Source organism: Muscardinus avellanarius, assembly GCF_963383645.1.
Source record: "Muscardinus avellanarius genome assembly, chromosome: 16".
Taxonomy (NCBI): domain Eukaryota; kingdom Metazoa; phylum Chordata; class Mammalia; order Rodentia; family Gliridae; genus Muscardinus; species Muscardinus avellanarius.
In genome coordinates this window covers 23,970,662-23,991,089 of record NC_137802.1, presented here as the reverse complement: position 1 = coordinate 23,991,089, position 20,428 = coordinate 23,970,662, and the positions used below count along the sequence as shown (strand labels likewise).

The 20,428-nt window shown below is 52.1% G+C and overlaps 1 protein-coding gene across 1 annotated transcript; it reads right to left on the bottom strand.

Annotated features, from left to right (window-relative positions):
* Nucleotides 1-1,018: 1,018 nt before the first annotated feature.
* TRARG1 (trafficking regulator of GLUT4 (SLC2A4) 1) lies at nt 1,019-19,955 on the bottom strand (the record flags this gene model as incomplete). The annotated part of the gene is made up of 4 exons (XM_080713995.1): nt 1,019-1,164; nt 5,716-5,850; nt 6,504-6,636; nt 19,569-19,955. The coding sequence occupies 4 exons, from the start codon at nt 19,953-19,955 to the stop codon at nt 1,019-1,021; spliced, it is 801 nt and encodes a 266-aa protein (XP_080570121.1).
* Between the last annotated feature and the right edge of the window lie 473 nt (nt 19,956-20,428).

Sequence of the window (20,428 nt, the reverse complement as noted above, 5' to 3'; positions counted from 1 at the left end):
TAGCTGGGGTCAGACAGGCTACTGAGTCATTTCACCAGTGTACATGTAGTACCGTCTGTGTGCCGTGCACACTGTGACCTTGGGCAAGGCCCAGAACCTCTCTGAGCCTTAGTTTACCCATCTGAACCCAGATATAACACTACTAGTGACCTCCTAGGACGGCCATGTGGGTTTACCACTGTGTGCAGAGGGCTGTATGTGGCTGGGACCAGCAAGAGCTGGTTTCCTGCTGGGCCTGGTGGCTACACCTGTGATCCCGGTACTTTAGAGGCCGACACAAGAGGATCTCAGGTGTGAGGCCAGCGTGCGGTAACTTAGCAACACCCCATTTCAAAGCAAAGCAAAACAGCTGGGTGTGAGAGAACACCCCTGGATTCAATTCCCCCAGCAGAAACAAAACACACAAAAATGGTGTTTTCCTGCCCTCTTCTCTCCAGCCAAGATCTGTTTATAGGAAGAGAGAACCACAGGGTTGGGGCCAGCTTTACCCACTCGCTTGACAGTGGGAGAAACTGAGGCCTGGCGAGGACAGCCGGCTTGCCCAAAGGAAGGCTTCACATTGGCCCTGGAGCCCCAGCGTGCCCAGGGCCCACCCCGACACTGGGACCCAACAGGCTGAGTGGACGACACCCCACTTACTGGCCGGGAAGCCCTGGGCCCAAGCAGTGCACACACGGTGGGGTGAGCATGTGCTCGGCTTTATTTCTCTCCATGCCAAGAAATACAGAGTCACCGGTGCATGTGGTGATGGCGGTGGGAGGGGAGCCTGGGCTGTCCCTCAAGGGACCGGGGAGAGGCTGGGGCAGCACCCCAGCCAGGGCACTGTGTTCATGCGTCTGGCAGCTGGACGCGAGGCGGGGCTGGATGACAGGATCACAGCCCCTCCCACCACAGCGGCTTGGAGCTGGGCCTACCGAGGCGGAGGCTGCGGGCCTCCCTTAGTCTTCTCTCGTGGAGCTTGACTCCTCCTGTGCTCCCCTCCGCCTCTGGGGGCCTCTGAGCTTTGTCTCTGGCACCACTAGACGCTCTTGGGTTGCACGGAAGAACACTCCAGGTGGCCATTCCTGGGGCCGTCTGCCAGGGCCTTCACCTGAGCGGGGCTCGACTGTCCTGGGCTGAGTGTGGAGGGTGTGTACGTGTGCAAGGGACGCCCCACGGTGGCAGCTGTGCAGGTGTGACAGCAGGGCAGGAAGGCAGAGGCTACTGATAGAGACCCAGCTCGGCCTCATTTTCCCCATGTGACTCCCTAAACCACATGGTTTCTTTTCCACTCCCCCAGGGTTGCTGAAGCCGGGTGCCAGGGCCTGGTGGGAGACCCATGACTGACCAGAGCCTTGAGTGGCCAGTCCCACAGACCTAGCATGTCGCTGGCCTGACCTGGCCTTCCAGGTAACACGGATACTCTGGGCCTACTCCCTCCCCCAACAAACAGAAATATCTCAATTTTGGCTCTAAAGACCCCATAAAATAAAACCCAACCAGTTCCTGCTTTAGGAACGGGAGGGGCTGGAGTCTACTCCCAGTGGGGGCTGATGCAGGAACACCAGCCCCAAAGGGATCCACCTAAGCCAGGGTCCTCCCAGAGGTCACATGGGCCCTATCAGGAAGGATCCCAGGACCAGGAGCCCCTCCTGCAGCTGGAGAGAGCCTCTGAGAGGGTGGGGAGCCAGGCAAGGTCCCTGGAGAGGGGCAAGGGTCCTGATGGGGCACAGGCAAAACAGGCTGGGCTGGGAACCTGCACTCCTTTGAGGGCCGTGACCCCAGCTACAGGGAAGCGCAGCGGGCTCCAAGTCTGAGCTGAAGCCAGGGGAACAGGCGGGAGTAGGCGAGGCCGCTGTGGGTCCAGTCTGTGCCAGGAGAAAGCGAGGAGGAGGCAGAAGTCCCTGCGCGGCTCCTTTCAGGTGTCTCACAAGGCCCTACGACACAGGGCCATGGGGCCCAGGCCCCTGCCTTCCGGCACATGAGTGTGTTCCCAAACCTGGGGCCTCCTGCTCTTCAAAGATCGGAGCCTTCAACTAAGCCCTGCCCTGTGTCTTGGTACGCTAGATCCAAGAAACAATAAGCCTTCATAAAAATCCTCTAGCGCACTCCCTTGTAGGCAATGCAAACACCCCCACAGCCTGGGAGCTCACTGGGGTTCCCAGGGGTGGTCCCAAAGCCCTCCACGAAAAACCCTCTCTGCTTGTGGATGGCCAGGAGCACAGGGCCAAAGGCAGAGCGTCAGAGGGGGCTGGGCTGGGAGCCGAAGCCACACCCCACCGAGCTTGCCCTCAGATTGTGGCCGAGGCCTTGGCCCCACCCTCCCCATCGGCTGACCCGGGTGGGTCCCACACTATACGGGTGGGAAGCGAGAGACAGAGTGGGACCAGGGTCCTCAGCAGAGAAGCTCCAGGGCTGACACGTTTGGGAAGAAGTCATTTTATCACGCTGTCCCCATCTCTGTCTTCATCAATATTCCACTCAGCGCCTCCATCTTGGAATGGGAGAGCCAGGTGTGGCCATGGTCTCTTTACAGGTGCCAAGGGGCAGCGTCACCCGCGGACTCAGGCCGGGATGGCAGCACACCTGCCTCCTCCCCCTCAGGAAAGGTACAAAAGATAACGTCCTGCATCTTTGCTGCTGTCCGCTGACGCAAAGGGCCTGTGCTGTTTCTTTCCCTGCTATAGCTGGTCTTGTTTGTGGAGCTGGTTTTCTTCTCAGTCTGGCAGTTTCTGCTGCAGGGTAAGTCCCAGGACATTGTAGGGGTGGGAAACAAGCCAGAGTATCGGGTTAAAGATGCTGGGATGTGGCCATGAGATCAAACCACACTGCCCAGTGACTTCACAGAAAGGTTTCTTTCCTTCCTTCCTTCCTCCTATTCTTCCTTTCTTCCATCTTTTCTCCAGATTTTCCCGTCTGATGTGGGCTGACAGTGGGTGACTTGGGATTTGCTCTCCAAGTTTGTGCTTTTGGAGCCTGGGGACAGGTGCGCACTTGACAGTCACTATTCTGTCCATCTGTGGTGTGTAGGGTGTGTGGGTTCGCAGCTCTCCAGCTGTCCAGGCTCTGCCTCTGCTGGCACAGCTCCCTCGTTACTTTTATTTGCTCTGGACTGTAAAGAAAAGAAAAGGTATGGCAGAACAGAACTTCAGAACATTGAGTCCTCAAGTCCCCAATTTGAGGATTTGTGGGAAAGGGTAACAGGGATAAGGTACAGGGGTAGGGACTTTTTGGTTGGGGCTCTTGGTGGAACAGATGCTCTGACAGTGAAAAAGAAGACTGTGGCCTCAGTGATAGGCTCAAGGGTGAACATGGGACCCTAATTGGGCCAATCAGAAACATTTGCTGTAACATTGACCAATAAGCATTTTTTATTTTTTTTTTGATACTGGGGATGGAACCCAGGAGCATTCTACCTCTGAGCTACACCCCCAGCCCTACTTTTTATTCTTTATTTTTGAAACAGGGTCTCACTGAGTTGCAAAGGGCCTCACTAAGTAGCTGAGAGTGTCTGCAAACCACGATCCTTCTGTCTCAGCCTCCCAAACGCTGGGATTACAAGCGTGTGCCACCACCCCCGGAGACCAACAAGCGTTTTTGATGGGCACGGTGGCACACACCTATAATCTTGGCTACTCAAAAGCCTGAGGCAGGAGGACCACAAGTTCAAGGCCAGTCTGGGGAACTTAGCAGGATCTTGTCTCAAAATAAAATTTAAAAAGGGATGGGAATGTATTTTAGTTGTAGAGTACACCTGGGTTCAATCCCTAGTATCACCAAAAAAAAAAAAAAAAAAAAAGGAGGCACTTTGTTTCCTGCTTAGTTTACTGTACTGAATTGATCAAACTGTACTGTACTAATTAAGGACACTATTAAAACTGCTGTCTTCATCTTGCCTTCACAGGGAGAGATCCTACATAGGAATGAAGAATTGTACGGTGACACTGAGCCGCAGAGCCTGTGCTAGTGGCTCCTGCCTCTCACATGCTTGTAAAGCCACCGGATTCTACACTACCACAGTAAACGGAGGCTCTGAGGGGTTAGGGAACGCACTCCAGACCTGACAGGGAGATCATGAAGGGCCTGGTTCTGAGCCCAGGCAGGTTGACCACAACCCTCAGCACGTCGCCCTCCCGAGTGGCCGGGGCTGTCCACGGCCCACCTCTGAATCCTAGACTTCTGCCCCAGCTGAGCACTCCACATTCTGGACCAGTGTGCTGCTTTGGATTTATAATGTCCCTGAAGACCTCATGAGGAGTGGACAGCTATGTTAGAGGTGGGGTCCCTGGCGGTGAGCCCTTGGGAATTGTGTAAGGTCCCTCTTCCCCTTGCTTTCTCTCTCGCCTCTGCCCTCCATGATGTGAGAGCAGAGCCCTTGCTCTCCCCCCCTCTCTGCTTCCCACCATCATGCCTGAGCTCTGTGGACCTGGCCTGGAATGGACTAAACTTCTGAAATCTCCAAAAAGTGTGAGCAAATAAATCTTTCTTACTCTGAGTTGTATGGTCAGTCATTTTGCATTATCACTGTGAGAATGTTGACCAAGACAACTAGTGACTCACACTTTAATGACTAGCCCAGGAATCTTACTAACATACACATTCCTGCCACTCATTATGGGGTGATGTCTGAAATTCTGCATTTCTGACATGGTCCCAGGTAATGTCCTTGCTGCAGGTCCATGGAGCATCTTCCTTTCTTCTTTCTTTCTTTCCTTTTTCCTTTCTTTCTTTCTTTCTTCTTTCTTTCTTTGTGTGTGTGATGCTGGGGACTGAAGTCAGGGGCATTCTAACTCTGAGCTATACTCCCAGACCGATTTTATTTTTTATTTTTATTTATTATTTATTTGCATTACCATTACCAGGGATTGAACCCAGAAGCATTTTACCTCCAAGCTACATCCCAGCCCTATTTTTTTTTTTTTTTTTTTGGTGGTACTGAGGTTCCTGGAAGCCCTTCTACCTCCGGCCTACGCTCCCAGACCTATTTTATATCTTTTATTTGGAAACAGGGTCTCTTAAGCCGGTGCGGCTGACTTCGAACCTGCGCTATCCTCCTGTCTCCACCTCCCAAGCGCAGGGATTACAAACGTGCGCCACCACGCCCGGCTTATTCTTTATTTTGAAACAGGGTCTCCCTAAGTTGCAGAGGGCCTCACTAAGTAGCTGAGGCTGGTCACAGTCCTGTGATTCTCCTGTCTCCGCCTCCTAAGAACTGGGATTACAAGCATGTGCCACCACACCTGGCTTTATTTTTTAAATTGTTGTTGTTATCGTATTGGGGATCAAACTCAGGGTCATTCTACCTCCAAGCTACACCTCCAGCCCTATTTTGCCCTATTTTTCATTATTATGAAACAAGGTCTCACTAACTTTCAGAGGGCCTCACTAAGTAGCTGAGGTTGGCCAAGAACCTGCGATCCTCTGATCTCAGGCTCCAAGTACTGGGATTACAAGCTTGTGCAGCCACACCTGGCTCATTTTTATTTTAAAATGGGGTATTGCTAAGTTGCTGAGAGCCTCACTAAGTTTCTGAGGCTGGTCTTGAACCTGCAATCCTCCTGATTCAGCCTCCCAAGTACTGGGATTACAGGTGTGTGCCACCATTCCCAGCCTATAGAGCACATTTTGAGCAGCAAGGTCTTTAGAGGAAAGGCTTCACTTGATCGCTGAAATGAGCAGAGGTGTCCCAGTGTGAGGGCAGGAACAGCTCTGAGCTGGGTAGCCCCCAAAACTCACAGGGCTGCAATGGCTTTATGAGCGGTTGAGTCTCCTCTGAGAAGAGCTCTTCTGCCAGGATAACTTCCCAGGGCACCTTTGGGTTCACAGAGTGTTGCTCTTTGACTTTGTCCACATCCACTATTTGCTTCTGACCTGCCCCGGCCACCTCAGTGGGGAGGCTGAGCCCACTGTTTACAAAGCAGTCCCATCCGACATCTCATGTGATGCTCACAAAAGCTTCCCTGCTGGCCGGGCATGGTAGTGCACACCTGTAATCCAAGTACTTGGAAGGCTCAGACTGGGATCATAGGTTCGAGGCCAGCCTCAGCAACCTAGCAAGACCCTGCTTCAAAAAATAAAACAGGCCGGGCATGGTGGCACATGCTTGTAACTTGGGATGCTGGAGACAGGAGGAACACAGGTCAGTCTCAACAACTGAGTGAGGCTCTCAGCCACTTAGCAAGACCCTGTTTTCAAGTAAAAAATAAAATAGGTCTAGATGTATAGCCCAGTGGTAGAAGGCCCCTGGGTTCCATCCTCGGGACTACCAAAAAAAAAAAAAAAAATTGCTAGCAGCTCCTTCCTGGCTCAGCCAGACAGGACACTGGCCCAGGCCCAGGGCCATCAGAGCTGAGATGGAGCTCTGAACTGTGTCCTCGCCTTACTCTTTGAAATTGACTAATGATCACCGGGAAGTCGCTGCAGGACACGGGGCCACTTTTCTGGAGTGAAGGGCTAAGCCTGTAGCACACTCTACCCTGGCCTCTGCCCCGGGGCCGCCCTCGCTCCACGCAGCTGGCCCTTACCTACGAAGTTGACAGTGACGGCCACAACGATGATGACGACCCCCATGATGATGAGGGTGATGCTGAGCAGCCGGGCCAGGCGGCCCAGCCTCCGGGCCCCGTCCAGGTCCCCCTGCTGCACGCTACTCCGAGACTGTGGAGAGAGCACATCAGAGACCTCAGGAAGGTTCCCACCGACCCTGCAGCCCCCCACAGTCCCCCAGGGGAGAGGAAGAGGACTCCTCCCGAGAAGTGGCCTGAGCCCTTACCACTCGCGGGACCCCCTGGCCAAGCCTGCCCCTCACTGCCAGGGAACATCTGGAGGCAGACCAAGCAACACACGGCCGGTCCTCTCAGGAAGGCAAGGGGCAGGTGGCGCAGTGGAGACCCAGGACCTGAGAGGCCCAGGCCGACTTGCCGGAGTAGACAGGCCAGGCCCGCCGGGACCCAGCCCCAGGCTCAATTCTGCAGCCACAGGGGGACCCGCAGGCTGCCCAGGCTTCTCCAGCCTCCCTCTGCGAGCCTCCCTCTCACTGCAGAATGGAAATAAAGAAGCTGTCCTCCCTCCCGCCCTCGAATTCCCACCCAAGACCACATCCTTCTTCAACCAAGTGTACTTTCTGGACCACATGAGAAATGTGAGAGGCCTTAGGATTGTCCTGGAGAGTAGGGGCTAGTAGAGGGGCCCTATTCTCTGTATCGCTCCTTGGTAAGCTCAGAGTTTCTTTTTCTCTTTCTTCTTTCTTTCTTCCTTTCTTTTTGTGGTACCGGAGGTGGAACCCAAGGGCTTCTCTACCTCCAGACTATATTTCCAGACCTGTTTTATACTTTATTTAGAAACAGGGTCTCACTAAGTTGCTGAGAGCCTCACTGAGTAGCTGAGGCTGGCTTCGAACCTGTGTGATCCTCCTGTCTCAGCCTCCCAAGCGCTGGGATTACAAGTATGTGCTAACATGCCCGGCTACTTTCTTTTTTATTTTATTTTATTTTATTTACTGTTTACTTATTTATTGGTAATAGGGATTGAACCCAAGGGCAATCTACCTCTGAGCTACACACTAACCCTATTTTTGCACGTGTGCATGTGTGTGTGTGTGTGTGTGTGTGTGTGTGTGTGTGTGTATTACTGGGGATTGAATCCAGGGCATTCTACCTCTAAGCCACCCCCAGTCCTATTTTATTTTTATTTTGAAACAGGGTCTTACTAAGTCGATGAAAGTTTCACTACTTGCTGAGGTTGTCCTTGAACCTGCGATCCTCCTGTCTCCGCCTCCCAAGGACTGGGAAGACAGGTGCGCACCACCATGCCTGGCTGGGTCAGTAATCTGAATGTGTGTGTTGCAGGCGGCACATGGTTCGTGGTCGTAGGGACTGTATATGTCCACGGGCTCCCTCCTCCCTCCCTCTCTGCTTCCCACCAAGATATCCTGAGCCCTGCAGATGTGATCTGGCCTAACATGGACTAAAACCTCTGGAACCTGCAGACCTGTGAGCCCCAATAAGTCGTCCTCGCTTTGAGCTGTGCTGCCAGGCATCCGGATCACAGCGGCAAGGACCCTGACTAAGACACGTGCTGGAGCGTCACACGCTCAGCGTCAGCAACCTGCTCTGAGAGACACTGAAAAGAGCCAGCGTGGGGACGGGCGGAGGGAGGGATGTGAGATAAGCCAAGAAGAGCGATAATTATGCGCTTCAGATAGATGCATGGGTGTTCACCGTGCAATTTTTTTTTTTTTTTTTTGGTGGTACTGGGGCTCTTGAAAGCCCTTCTACTTCCGGGTTACACTCCCAGACCCATTTTTATATTTTTATTTGGAAACAGGGTCTCCTAAGCCAGCGCGGCTGACTTGGAACCCGCGCCATCCTCCTGTCTCTGCCTCCCAAGCACGCGCCACCACGCCCGGCTCACCGTGCAATTCTTTCAACGCTTCTCCATGCCCGATACTTTTCATGAGAATCTTATGGAAAAAGACTGGTGTTCTCCAAGCTTCTGTTGCCCTTCCTGCTCTTCTCCCCTCCCCGACTCTATTTATCCTCCAGGGAGAGGTGTGGGCTGCAGCTCTGCCTCTGATCTCTCCTGGACCTTTCACCTGAGCCAGCGTCCTGAAGACCCGGCTTCCAGCTCTGTCCTGGCCTCTGCTCCTGCTCCTCTTCCTGGATGCTCAATAAGTCTCTGTTGGCCGAAGGAAGCAGGGGGACTAGCAAAGGCCAACGCGGCTAGAGCGGAGTGAGAGGAACCGTCAGCGCTGGCGGCCGGCAGGGCGGGGTCTGCCAGCACGAGGGGTCCCGGCCCCAAGGCAGAGGGAGCCAGGGAAGGGTGCGCGAAATGACGGCATGCAGGCTCTCCTTCCTTCCTTCCTTCCTTCCTTCCTTCCTTCCTTCCTTCCTTCCTTCCTTCCTTCTCTTTCTCTCTCTTTTTGTGTGCGTGCGTGTGTGTGTGTGTGTGTGTGTGTGTGTGTGTGTGTGTGCTGGGGATTGATTTCAGGGGCATTCTACCTCTGAGCTACACCTCCAGCCCTATTTTATTTTTCATTTGAAAATAGTCTCACTAATTGCTGAGGCTGGCCTCAAAATTGCGATCCTCCTGTCTTAGCCTCCCAAGTAGAGGATTACGGGCATGTGCCACCGAGCCCAGCAAATACTGGTTTTTCTAAAAGGCCTCTCTGGCTGGTGTGCGGAGATCAGAGGGGAGGCAGGGAGGCCAGTCAGGAGCTGTGGCTGAAGTTCAGAGAGGCAAGGGGCCGAGGTGGTCTCTCCTGCCCCGCATCTTCTATGGCTCTCCCTGGTCCACAGAACTAAGTCCAAACTCAGGTTAGCTCACCCTGTTCTGTCTTAAATCCTCCGCTACTCTCTTCCACAACCTCCAAGCACTGACTGACCTCTGGGTGCCTTTGACCTCCCCACATTCCCGCTTCCCCACGACACCCCATATCAAGATCCTCCCCACTCTTCAGGGGCTGGCTCCGCTCCAGGGTCACCTCCTCTGGGAAGCCCACCAGGGTTCCTCCACCTCTGTGGGAATAATAATGAACACTCATGTTATTTGAGCATTTACCCTGGGCCACCCATAGCACACTCTATCCTTTAATCCCTCCTATGAGGCCGGGTGGAGCTGATCATCAGCCTCGTGTGTCTGTGGTAAGAGAAACAGCTGGCGGAGAAAGGCCAGACTGAGAAGGGCCCTGACTGTTTTGCATAAGAGGTTTAGATTTGGGAGCCAGTGAGGGAGTGTATGTGTGTGTGTGTGTGTGTGTGTGTGTGTGTATGTGTTACTAGGGTTGAACCCAGGGGTGTTCTACTTCCAAGCTACACCTGCAACCCTGTTTTAATTTTTTATTTTGAAACAAATTATATTTCAAATTATATTTGAAATTATCTTGCTAGGTTGCTAAGGCTGGCCTCGAACCTGTGACCCTCCTGTGTCAGCCCTGAGTGGTTGACGCAGGGTTTGAGTGCTGTTACGATTCAGGACCCTGGAGAGAGGCACAGCTACGCTTGCCTGGGCAGAGGAAAGAGAAAGCCTTACTTTCAGCCGTGTTAAGTCCCGTCTCCCCTTGGTCCACACATCTCTGCCACGCGTGTCCTCTGGGAACGTCACTGCGAATGTCCCTGGCCCGCACACTCGCCCATGGATGAATGAGCGCAGAAATGAACGCAGGTGTGAGAAACCGCTGCGGCTGCCACACACCAGTTAAATAATTAAGTTACCGAAAATGCCTAAGGAAGGAAGCGTCAAACCGCTCGGATCTCTGCAGCGCTCTGGTGTGACGCGGGGACGGGGAAGGGGCTGTCGGCAGCCGCCACTAAAACCACAGACAGGGATGGGAACCTCCCCGGGAACCAGTGGTGTAATCCTGAAGCTGATTAAAGTCAGAATTGATCAGCCATGAGGGATTTGCCCTTTCTTCTGATACTGCGAAGTTTCATTCGGTATTAATAATAACAACAACCGCCAAGCAAGCATGAGGACACGCACTGTAATCTAAGCTACTCAGGAGGCCGGGGCAGGAGGAGCGCAGGCTTGAGGCCAGCGTGGGCAGCTCAGCCGGACCCTGTCTCAAAATAAAAACTTACGGGCTGGGAATATAGCTCAGTGGCAGAGCACCCCTAGGTCCCACTGCCAGCATGGAAAGATAAATGAAGCCACGCATGGTGACACATGCCTTTAATCCCAGTTCTTGGGAGGCTGAAGATAGGTGGATCATAGGATTGAGGCTAAACTTGGCAACTTAGTAAGACCCTGTTTTATGTTTTTTGGGGTTTTGTGCACTACTGGGGATTGGTCCCAGGGGTATCCTATCTCTAAGCTACACCCCACATCCCTATTTCTTATTTATTGTGAAACGGGGACTCACTAAGTTGCAGAGGGCCTCATTAAGTAGCTGAGGCTGTCCTTGAACCGCAATCTTCCTGTCTCAGCCTCCCAAATGCTGGGATTACAAGTGTGCAGCACCACGCCTGGCTCCCAGCTCTATTCTATTTTTTTTTTATTCTTTATTTTGAAACAGGGTCTCACTGACTTGCCAAGGGCCTCACCAAGTAGCTGAGGCTGTCTGTGAGCTCTCATCCTCCTGCCTTAGCCTCCCGAATGCTGGGATTACAAGCATGCGCCACCATACCTGGCTAAGACTGTTTTAAAATAAAAATAAAAATCGCCGGGCATGGTGGCGCACGCTTGTAATCCCTGTGCTTGGGAGGCTGAGACAGGAGGGTCGCACAGGTTTGGAGCCAGCCTCAGTTACTTAGTGAGGCTCTCAGCAACTTAGTGAGACCCTATTTCCAAATAAAGTTAAAAAAAAACAGGTCTGGGAGTATAGCCCAGAGGTAGAAAAGTCCCTGGGTTCCACCCCCAGTACCACCAAAATAAATAAATTTAACTTAATTTAATTTAAAAAGGATGGAAGCCAGGCGTGGTGGCACACACTTGTAATCCCAGCATTCGGGAGGCTGAGACAGGAGGATCACGGTTCGCGGACAGCCTCAGCTACTTAGTGAGGCCCTCTGCAACTCAGTGAGACCTGGTTTCAAAATAAAGAATAAAAAATAGGGCAGGGGGTGTAGCTAGGAGGTTGAATGCCGCTGGGTTCCATCCCCAGACCCGCAAAAAAAAAAAAAAAAAAAGGGATGGAGATATAGCTTGAAGGTATATCTGGGTTCAGTCTCCAATACCAAAAAATAATAATAATGAATGAACACATGAATGAATAAATAAAGAACAGCTATTAGTAAGCATTTTCTCTGTGCCAGGCTTGTGCTAAGTGCTTCACACATGTTGGCTCAGTTAGTCCTTCCAACAGCCCTACTGGCAGATAGTTTTATTGCCTGCATTCTGTTTTGGGGTGTGTGTGTGTGTGTGTGTGTGAGTGATACTGGGGATGAAACCCAGCAGCATTCTACCTCTGAGCCACACTCCCAGCCCTATTTTATTTTTTATTTGGAAACAGGGTCTCACTAAGTAGCTGAGGCTGGCTGCGAACCTGCAATCCTCCTGTCTCGGCCTCCCAGGTATCAGGACCAGGCGTTCGATACCACACCCAGCTTATTGTGTGAGTTTTGTAAATGAAGAAACCTGCTAAGCAAGGAGGTTGACAGATGGGAACAGGGCCACTGGGCTCAAAAGGGACGGAGCGTCTGTTAAACGGGACAAGCACGTTCTGCGCAGTCACTAGTGAGAGGGGCTGTGGGCGCAGGGTCTCCCTCCACCCCCGGGCCAGGCCGCGGTCCTGCCTTTGGTAAGCAGGGGCCTTCTTGGATTCTGGAGCGCTGCCCAGGGCTGGGAGCCACCAGAGCAGGAGCCCTGCTCCGCTCACACAGCCTGACCCTCCTCTCCTAATGCTGCTCAGAGGGACGCCGTGCGCCCCCTCCAGCCCTGGGGAATGGGAGCGGCTTCCAGAACGGGAGAAGCCTGTGGACACACCCAATCATGCTCCTCCAGCTGACTTCCAGTAAAAGAAAGAAGAAAGGAAAGGTTCCCAAGAAGGTAGCCTGTGTGCTGGGTAGGAAGGTGCGGGCTCCGGCCCCAGGCCTCTCGTTTACTTGCAGGGCACCTGTGCATCCGGGCTTCACTTTCTCATCCGTATGATGGAAGAGTGACGATACCTAGGGCTAGGCGTGGCGGCGCACACCTGTCATCCCAGTACTTGGGAGAATGAGATGGACGGATCGCAGGTTCAAAGCCTCAGCAATTTAGCAAGGCCCTCAGTAACTTAGTGAGACCCTGTTTCCAAATAAGAAATAAAATTGGGCTGGCGTGTAGCTCAGAGGTAGAATGCCCCTGGGTTTGATTCACAAAGATAAAATAAAATAAAGTAATGTATGAACCGAAGCCAGGCATGGTGGTGCATGCCTGTAATCCCAGTACTTGGGCAGCTGAGGCAGGAAAATCACAGGTTTGACGCTAGCCTGGGCAACTCTGTGAGACCCTGCTTCAAAATAAGAAATGAAAAGGGCTGTGGCATAGCTCAGAGGTAGAATGTCCCTGGGTCCAATCCACAGTACCACAAAATAAAATAAGAACTGACCACATCATGAGTCTGTTTCAAACTCTGCAGGGCCTCTTCAGAACCACTAGGACAAGACTTATTTATTTTTTAGTTTTTTTGCGGTACTGGGGATTGAACCCAGGGGCATTCTACTTCTGAGCTACACCCCAGCCCTATTTTTTTTTTTTTTTTTTTTTTTTTGGTGGTACTGGGGTGGAACCCAGAGGCCTCCTACCTCCGGGCTATACTCCCAGACCTATTTTCTATTTTATTTGGAAACAGGGTCTCACTAAGTTGCTGAGAGCCTCACTAAGTAGCTGAGGCTGGCTTTGAACCCATGTGATCCTCCTGTCTCAGCCTCCCAAGAGCGGGGATTACAAGCGTGCGCCACCACACCCGGCCTCCCCAGCCCTATTTTTCATTCTTTATTTTGAAACAAAGTCTCACTAAACTGTAGAGGGCCTCACTTAGTTGCTGAAGCTGGCCTCAAACCTGCAATCCTCCTGTCTCAGCCTCCCAAGTACTGGGATTACAAGCACGCGCCACCACGCCCGGCTTAGAATAAAACTTTAAATCCTTAGAGCGAGTCTCTGCTTCTCTGCAGGCCCAATCACACTCTTCATCTTTTTGCCTTGCCAAATAGACCATACTCACCTTAGCCAACTCCTCCCAAGACACCCAGCACAACGCCTGGCTCATTAAAAAGGCACGGCCGTTCGTTGGGAGGGGTCGTCATCGAGCTCTTAGTTCCTTCAAATCAAGCCACTTTCCGTCCAAGCTGAGTGAATGGACGGTCCGGATAACCAGCTCTTACGGGGTGCCCAGAAGCTCCCTCTGGCCCTGGCCCTGGCCCTGTCCGAGCCTCTTCACCTCTGATCTGCACTCTTGCGTGAGCGCCAGGCTCACGGTCTTCAGTCCCTCCTCTACCCCCCACCAGGCCAGTCTTCCAAAATGGAAATCTGGCTGTACAGCCTCGGCTCAACACCCTAGGACGTGCAGCGGGGAGGAAGCTTGACGACGCTGTGCCGCGTGGAAAAAGCCAGACACAAAGGGCCACATATTCCCTGGGCATGGCGGTACATACTTGGGAGGTGGAGAGAGGAAGGTCACAGGTTTGAGGCCAGACTCGGCAACTCAGAGAGATTCTGTTTGGAAATAACAACATAAAACAGGGCCGGGGGTGTAGATCAGGACTAGAACGCTCTTGGGTTCAAGCCCCAGTACAAAAAACAAAACAGGAGAAAAAAACACAGGGCCATACAGCCTATGACTTCGTTGGTACGGTGTCCAGGCCAGGCAAGTCTACAGAGATGGAAAGATTCGTGTTTGCTTGGGGCCAGGAGGGGCCGTGGAGGACAAGAGCTGCGGCACAGGGTTTCCTTTGGCGGTCAGGGAAATGTTCTCATATCGACTGTGGTTACGCTGCAGCTGCCCGTGAGCGCACCAAAAACCACTGCATTGCTACTCAGCCATTAAAAAGAGAATGAAGTCCTGTCATTTGCAACAACGTGAACAGAACCAGAGATCATTACATTAAGTGAAGTAAGTCAGGCGCGGGAAGGCAAGGTCAGCATGATCTCTTCTAGGTGGAATCTACAAGAGTTGATCTCAAAAAACTCGAGAGTAGAACGGTGGTGAGCAGGGCTGGGGCGGGGAGCCGTGGGGCCCTCCCTGGGCGCCAGGCTGCAGACACGGGCAGCAGGGGCTGCCGCACAGCTGGGTGGCTCTGGATAACAATACTGTACTATTTCAAAAAGCCAGAGAAAGGATTTTGAAAGTTTTCACAATACAAAAATGATAAATATTTTAGGAGATGGGTATGTCTACCTGATATAAACATTATATGATGTATACAACTATTGATGCTGATATGTATGGTGTTTTATATATCACTTAAAAATAATTTTTTTTGCCGGGCGTGGTGGCGCACGCTTGTAATCCCCGCGCTTGGGAGGCGGAGACAGGAGGATGGCGCAGGTTCGAAGCCAGCTGCGCGCGCTGGCTTAGGAGACCCTGTTTCCAAATAAAAATGTAAAAATAGGTCTGGGAGTGTAGCCCGGAAGTAGAAGGGCTTCCAGGAACCCCAGTACCGCAAAAAAAAAAAATTTTTTTGCGGTACTGGGGATGGAACCCAGGGGCATTCTACTTCTGAGCTACACCCCCAGCCCTATTTTTTTTAATCCTTTATTTTGAAAAAGGGTCTCACTGAGTTGCAGAGGGCCTCACTAAATAGCCGAGGCTGTCCGCGAACCGCGATCCTCCTGTCTCAGCCTCCCAACACTTAAAATAATTTAAAAACACACATAAGGCAGGCAGGTGGTACATGCCTGTCATCCCAATACTTGGGAGGCTGAGGCAGGTGGATCACAAGTTCGAGGCCAGCCTCAGCAACTTAGTGAGACCTTACTTCAAAATAAAAAATAAAAAGGACTGGGGGTATAGCTCAGAGGTTGAATACGGCTAGGTTCACCAGGCATGATGGTGATCATTTGTAATCCTAGTACTTGAGGGGCTGAGACAGGAGGATCACAGGTTCAAGGACAGCCTCGGCAATATATTGAGGCCCTCAGCAACTTAGCAAGACCCTGCTTCAAAATAAAAAATGCAGCCGAGTGTGGTGGTGCACACTTGTAATCCCCATGCTTGGGAGGCTGAGACAGGAGGATCGCACAGGTTCAGAGCCAGCCTCAGCTACTTAGTGAGGCTCTCAGCAACTTAGTGAGACCCTGTTTCCAAATAAAATGTAAAAAAATAGGTCTGGGAGTATAGCCTGGAGGTAGAAAGCCTCTAGGTTCCACCCCCAGTACCACCAAAAAATAAAAAATAAAAAAATAGCCGGGCGTGGTGGTGCACGCTTGTAATCCCCATGCTTGGGAGGCAAAGACAGGAGGATCACGCAGGTTCGAAGCTAGTGTGCTGGCTTAAGAGACCCTGTTTCCAAATTTTAAAAGTATAAAAAAATAGGTCTGGGAGTGTAGCCCGGAGTTAGAAGGGTTTCCAGGAATCCCAGTACCACCCAACAAATACATAAATAAATACATAAACAAATACATAAATAAATACATAAACAAATAAATAAATACATAAATAATACATAAATAAATAAATAAACAAATACATAAATAAAATAAATAATAATAAATGTAAAACAAAGGCTGGAAGTATAGCTCAGAGGTAGAACATTCATGCATTCCATCCCCAATACCAAAAAAATAAAACCAAAAATGAAAAAAAGAGCATTGAGTCATACCCTTTATTTTATATATTTATTCATTCATTCATTCATCTGTTTTAGTAATACTAGGGATTGAACCCAGGAGCATTCTACTTCTGAGTTATACCCTCAGCCCTACTTATTTTTTATTTGGAAAGAGGGTCTCTCTAAGTTGCAGAGGACTTCTCTAAATTACTGGAGCTGGCTCTGAGCCTGTGATCCTCCCGTGTCAGCCTCCCAAGTACTGGGATTGCAGTGTGCCATCACACCCAGCTGAGTTGTATAGTTTAGATGGGTATGTATGGTATGTGAATTATATCTCAACAAAGTTGTTTTTTAAAAAAATACAAGCATGGTGGCGCACGCTTGTAATGCCAGCATTTGGGAGGCTGAGGCAGGAGGGTTTTGCAGGTTCAAAGCCAGCCTCAGCTACTTAGTGAGGCCCTTTGCACCTCAGTGAGACCCTGTTTCAAAATAAAGAATAAAAATAGGGCTGGGGGTGTAGCTCAGAAGTTGAATGCCTCTGGGTTCCATCCCTAGTACTGCAAAAAACAAAAACAAAACAAAACAAAACAGGGCTTAGCCAGGCATGGTGATGCATGCCAGTAATCCCAGTACTTGGGAGGCCTAAACAGGAGGATGGCAGATTTGAGGCCAGCCTCAGGAACCTAGTGAGACCCCATCTCAAAATAAAAAACAACAGCTGAGTGTAGTGGCGCATACTTGTAATCCCAGTACTTGGGAGGCTGGGGTAGGAGGATCATAGGTTTGCAGCCAGCCTCGGCTATTTAGTGAGGCCCTCTGCAACTTAGTGAGACCATGTTTCAAAATAAAGAATAAAAATAGGGCTGGGGTTGTAATTCAGAGGTAGAATGCCCCTGGGTTCAATCCCTAGCACCTCAAAAAAAAAAAAAAAAAGGACTGGGGTGTAGCTTGGAGGTAGAATATCCCTGGGATCAATCCTCAGTACCAATAAAAATAAAAATAAAAATAGCTGGGCATGGTGATACACACCTGTAATCCCAGTATTTAGGAGGCTGAGACAGGAGAATCACAGATTTAAGCTTCAGCAACTCAGTGAGACCCTGTTTCCAAAATAGAGTATAAAAAATAGGGCTGGGGGTGTAGTTCGGAGGTAGAATGTCCCTGGGTCCCACCCCCAGTACCGCAAGAAAAAAATAAAATAAAATAAAACAAAAATCAAAAAACAAACAAAAAGAAAAAAGAAAAAAAGTGAGCAAACAAAGAAACCCATGCTGGCTTCCCGCTCCCACTAGGGAGTCTGGCTGTACTTAGTCCTGTGCCGTGGACTAGCACTCAGGGCGGCCCGCCTCATCTGCCCTTCTGCTGTCCCTCCGTGCAGGCATTACGGTTACACCCATTCTTGAAATGGGTAAACTGAATATAAGAGAGCTCTGAGTTGCATCTGTGTGGGTACTTCTTGCAGTGTCTCTAAAGCCCTGGAGTGCAGGCTGCTGGGAATTGGCCATCACTGTCTGGCTCAGGGTTTGTGTTCCCTCCTCCAGCCCAGCAACCATCTTCCCCAACGCAGGAACCTTAGAGGCTGTAGAGATGCTGGAGTGGGTTCAGAATGGCCGCGGTCTTGGGCCATGCTCCCTTGACAAAGGCCGCTCCTACCCAGGCCGTCCCTGCCACCCCACCCCCACCTGGCTGCAGGCCAGGAGACGGCTTTCAGAATCTGTTTTCTCCTGAGCCCTGGTGTGATTTCCCTCCTCCAGCCTGTCTCTCCTCCTGGGACCTTTCCCTGTAAACCAAGAGGTTGGCCCTGCCCAGGGCCACTGGCTGCACCCCTGGGGTCTGGCTCTGTCCTCAAGCGAGCAGACAGCGCGGGGAGCTCTTCTGAAGGCTCTGCCAGCCCTGTCTCTTGCCTGTGCTGAGACTCTCAGACGCAAGACTACAGGGTCCCCTAGACCTTAAAGTAGACAGGGATATCTGAAGACATGTGGGCCTTCTCAGAGGACAGCCAGCCTGGCCACAGCTCCGGGGGGCTTGCTGGTAGATGACTCAGCAGGAATGTCACTTCTGGGGAGGCAGGCCGTGTCACCCCAGCTGGCCTCTGGCCCTGAGCTGGGCCCAGCCTGGGGGCAGCAGTTTGCTCCCCTATGCTTCCTGCCTTGTTCTGAATCAAGTCATCACCATGCCCCCCTTCCAGGACCTCAAAGGCTACTTGGGGCTTGGTGGCACACACCTGTCATCCCAGTACTTGGGAGACTGAGACAGGAGGATCACAGGCCCTCAGCAAATAGTGAGACTCTATTTATTTATTTATTTTGCAAGTCTGGGGATGGAACCCAGGGCATTCGACCTCCAAGCTACACTCCCTGCCCTATTTTTTATTCTTTATTTTGAAACAGGGTCTCACTAATTTACGGTGTGCCTCACTAAGTAGCTGAGGCTGTCTGCGAACTGCAATCCTCTGGTCTTAGCCTCCCCATTGCTGGAATTACAAGCATGTACTACCACGTCTGGCTAAGAAACTCTATTTAAAAATTCAAAAAATAAATAGATCTGGGGGTGTAGCTGGGAGGTAGACTGCCCATGGGTTCAATTCTCAATAACACACACACACACACACACACACACACACACACACACACACACACAGAGTCACTTGCCATCTATGGGATTATCTACCCAAATAGCTTGTCTTGGGGCAAATCTAAGACAACTTATTCAAAACCCTATAGAAGTGAAGACTAGCCAACACACCCCTCCTGGTGAAGCTGGCCAGGCCCTCTGCCAGATTTCCCCGTGTGCAGACTGGCCTCCCCTGCCCTAGAGATGGATGGTGCAGCCACGATCCAGAGGGCTCCAGGGGGAAGTCACTCCCCAGGAACAGCCTGCCCACCTTCCCTCCCTGTGCCCCAAGGGGAGAGGCCCTGGGGCCCTCGGTGCAGGTGAGGAAGCTGCCGCTGGCCCCTGGAAACCAAAGCCTTCAGAGGCTCGTGGGATGCCCGGGTGGCCCTGGAGGCCTGGCTCCTGTCCTGGGCACACGGGGCCCAAGACACCCCTCTGGCTGTAAGCTCTGCTGATGGAGAGCTCAGCTCAAGAATAGTTCTTTGAGACAATCTCCTCTCCAAGAAAAGCAAGCCCACCAACCCCACTGTTTCTGCACTGCAGAATTTAGCTCTGGGCACTTTTCTCTTTTTAGCAGGGATAGGGGCAAAGTCAAGCCACACTGCCCAGGAGCGGAGATGAAAAGGGACACAGAGAGAAGCCCCGGGCCCCTCCGGAAGGGGCAGGAGGGGCTGAGAGAGGGGCTCTCACAACCCCTGCACCTGACCCTCCTTTCCGCTGCACCCAAGGCAGCGGGCTTGGGTCTGCCCAGGGGTATGCCAGCCCCTCCCCTGCCCCAAGAGCCTCACTTACCATGATAGAAAAGATGAGGGGGATGAGGTTGAGGGGCCACACTGGGCAGAAGCAAGAGGCGATGGCAAGGATGAGGTAATCTTTGGGGGGCTCTTGGTCCTGGGCGAAGGAGGTGGTGGCCACGGAGGATGCCCGCCTGGAGCTGGCCCGGGAGAGGGAGCCGGGGAGTGAGGCCTCCCGGTGCCCCTCGGAGATCACCTTGAAGGGCAGGCTGTGGCCGTTCTGCTCCAGCTCCAGAGCCTCCGACAGGGACTTGGACAGGTCCAAGGCTTTGTCGTCCTTGTCCTGCACCTTGGTGAGGAGCTTCTCCATCTCAGGCAGGTCCAGCGGTGAGGTGGAGCCCAGCTCCTGCATCCTGGGAAACTGAGGCTGCACAGGGCTAGCCATGCTGGCCTGGGCCTTGGGCTGCTCTAGTCCTGGACTGGGACTAGGGGTTCCAGAGGGACCTCAGAGTACCATTCCCCACACCAGACTGGGGACCTTCAGGACAAGAATGAGAGTGTTGCCCAGGGAAGCGAGGTCCAGCTGGGTGCTTGGAGGGCTGGGGGGGCTCCCCAAGCCCGGCTGGGTTGAGAGGCCGGGGCCTGCTGCGGCCCCTGCAGAGCTCCCAAGGAGCTGACGCCTTCAGCTCCCGTAAGTTGTTTGAGGCCAACTTTGCTGTCGCTGCTGACAGCACGGATGGGCGGGGAAGCAACACAGAGCTCAGAGAGCAGAGAGCAGAATGCTCCTCTCAGGACTAAGGCTTAGGCGAGGTAGGGAGGGTGTGTGTGTGTGTGTGTGTGTGTGTGTGTGTGTGTGTGTGTGTCCCCGCCTGCCATCCAGCTTCCCTCCCTCCCTCCCTGCCCCGCCTTGGAGATGCT